The sequence below is a fragment of the Aplysia californica genome, unplaced genomic scaffold, assembly GCF_000002075.1.
Source record: "Aplysia californica isolate F4 #8 unplaced genomic scaffold, AplCal3.0 scaffold00740, whole genome shotgun sequence".
Taxonomy (NCBI): domain Eukaryota; kingdom Metazoa; phylum Mollusca; class Gastropoda; order Aplysiida; family Aplysiidae; genus Aplysia; species Aplysia californica.
This window is the reverse complement of record NW_004798010.1, coordinates 305,259-308,286: the sequence shown is the minus strand read 5'-3', so window position 1 is coordinate 308,286 and position 3,028 is coordinate 305,259. Positions and strand designations below refer to the sequence as shown.

At 41.3% G+C, this 3,028-nt stretch overlaps 1 protein-coding gene across 1 annotated transcript in view; it reads right to left on the bottom strand.

The window, feature by feature from the left end:
• The window catches only part of LOC101847690 (thioredoxin domain-containing protein 3 homolog), a gene marked incomplete in the record, with an annotated part of 55,992 nt that overhangs the window by 38,632 nt on the left and 14,332 nt on the right, over window positions 1-3,028 (bottom strand). The window contains 3 exon segments of the mRNA XM_005108985.3: window positions 63-217; window positions 1,531-1,623; window positions 2,918-2,994. Of these exon segments, the coding sequence (XP_005109042.2) occupies window positions 63-217; window positions 1,531-1,623; window positions 2,918-2,994 (325 nt within the window).

Sequence of the window (3,028 nt, the reverse complement as noted above, 5' to 3'; positions counted from 1 at the left end):
CTCCCTCACCTATCCTCCCCCCTCCCTCTCCCTCACCTATCCCCCCTCTCCCCCTCCCTCACCTGTCCGGAGCCTCTTCCTTGGCCTGTTCTACATTGGTAGGCCCCAACATGTCCCTCCAGTCCTTCACGATGGCCTCCCCTGTCTCTCCCTTCGTCAACACAAGCACGTGTGACGGGCCGCTGGTGATGAACTTGATCAGCTCCTCGAAGTAATCCTGTGGGTGAGCACACACATGTGCATTAGAAACACTCATCTCTTTTCAATTGGTCGCTTTAAAGGACAAGGGGGATATCCCGAAAAATGCTGATTTGAGAAAATCGAAGGTAAAGTTTTTGACCCTTGTTCAGTTTCTTTAAGAGACAAGGAGAGTTTTGTCTAAAACCAAACAAATATACACACCAATGAAACCAAACTTCTCCTATAGGTAGGGTAATGCCCACTTTTGATGTAGTTCAAGATTTCTGGAAACCCCCGAAATCTGGGTCAGCCCGCTTGTTGCGTGGTGCCTGAATTCACAATTTTCACAATTTTTACGGAAATCTATTAATTCAGGGCCTCTGCGAATGAAATGTTAAAATGGCTGCTGTTGTATTGAACCCAAATACAAACGTGATACTCTGCAATTCAAATTGCGAATTCAAAAGATTCGCAAAAATCGAAATAGGAAAAGCGCGAAAAAAAAAATGTGTTAAAAAAATCTGATGTACAGCAAACTTCTGAACTGCCAGGACAGTAAAAATAACTTAATACTAATATGCACATTTTTTCCAAAATCAGAGCATCATCATCGTCACCTAAAATAATCATCACCATTATCATCATCACCATTACCATCACTGTTACCATCATCATCACTATCATCATCATCATCACCATCACCACCGACAAAACAATTCCCCTTTTTCTTGTTTCGTTTTCCTAGAAAACATAAGAATTTGCACCATGTCAATATATTTTTACGTAACCCACAAACATGGGCACCAAAATCAGGACACTGGACCAAAAAAAACCAAAACAAGGACAAAAACAAGCAACTGCCAGGTCAGCAAAAGTGGGTTATTTCTCGCAGTTTTCAGAAAAAGAGAAGAAAATGTACTGAGTGCATTCTCATTGTTGTTCAGTTGAAATAGATATTAAATTGGACATTCATTTGGTACTACCTATACAACATTAGAAAAAAGCCAACATTAAATTTCAAAGTAAAAAAAAAAATGAATGAAAACCTCAAAATATAAAACAAACAAAAAGGAGGCTACAAAAAAGATATAGTTTTAGTAAGAGTTTTAAAGCACTTGCAATACAATAAGGTCATAGAAGTGCCAAAGATTAGAGGTGTTACAAGAGAGCTACAAACATAAAAAAGAAGGAGGAGAGATTAGGATGATAGATGTTTGATAGTAAAGAAGAGGTATACCACACCAGAGCACACACCAACCACCCATAACTATTAAAAAAAATACAACAAAAAAACCCAGGAGAAAACACAAAGATAGACAGAAGAAAAAAACCCCATTCATCATGTCTGACCTCATCGGACAACTCCGAGTACAACTCTCGCGCCTCCTCATCCGTGAGCTCTCTCTCCTCCTGGGCCACAATCTCAATGCCGTTGTCTTGGAGCTGCGGAGGAGGGAAGAAAACGTTTAACTTTTGTTTTTGCTTTAGTAAGGTGTTAGTTTGAGAGAGAGTTTTACGGCACTTGCAACACTAAAAGGTCATATAAGTGCTGAAGATTAGAGGTGTTACAAGAGAGTAACAAACACAAAAAGAAAGAGGAGAGATCAGGATGATAGATGTCTGATTGGAAAAAAGGAGCAAACCACACCAGGGCACCCGTCAATCACCCACTAGTAAAGTCTAACGGCGTTCACAACTGCGGGTCACTAGAGAGTGACAAACATACAAAAGAAGTAGAGGCAAAAATGACGATAGTAAGGATGAGGAAAGAAAATGTAGCAGTTCCCCCTATGTTGTTCCGGCACAGTATGAGCATGACATCGATAAATCAGCCCATTTACAATTCGACCGTGTAAGAGAACATGTTAATATCCCCCCTTTGGGAATGGCCTAAAGACACTTCAGTCAGTGGCACCCCCCCAGGGGTTACAATTTTTTTTTTTTAAAAGGTGGCGGGAAGAAGGGACTCGAATAGAATTATAACAAGTATTCAATTTGGAGGAACTCATCAAAATTCCTGTAAGGTATGGGTTTGTCTCGTGTCAGAATATAATAATTTGAAGGTCTTAAGTAAGCTGACAATCAACACAGTATTAGTGACTTTACTTTTTAGGGTACAAGGCAAGAGGAAGACCCAGAAAGACCTGGATTGATTGTGTGAAGAATACCCTGAAAACACACAACATCCCACCAGCCAGGCCGTCCCGCCTGCTAGAGGCAGGAAGCTCTTTCTCCCCTCCACGCCCTAGAGGTACAAGAGGACGGAGAAAATAAAGTAAGTAAGTTCTTTTTGAGACTTTGTAGGCTTCACATCTCAGACACTGGAGGCAAATTAAAACACAGTACATATACATAGATCTCATGGGACTGAAACCTCTTATTTTTTACATACAGAAATAACGCCAACGAACAGAACATATACAGCTCACTTGAACAGAATAAAATCAGAACTTCCCCCAATGTGTCCTTTATGTGACTATACATATGAGACTGTGGATTACCACCTGTTCCACAGTACAGCCCTAAATGACATCAGAGCTACCCTTCTCCCTACGAGACCTAACATTGACAACATGCTCTAAGGAACTTTACAGCAACTGCAGCAAACCTGCACTTATCACTACATGGCTTGGGCAGTAGAAGGGCGAGAGCCCAGCTGTTCCTGGATTGATAACAACAAGAACAAGAACAAGAACAACAACAACAGCAACAACATAACAAAAAAACAACAGCCAACCTCTTTGATGATCTCATCCGTCTTGCCCTGAGCGACGGCATCTGGCTTGATGATGGCCACGGTAACTCCTTTGGGCTCTACATCACATGATCATCGCACACGGAGTGGGGG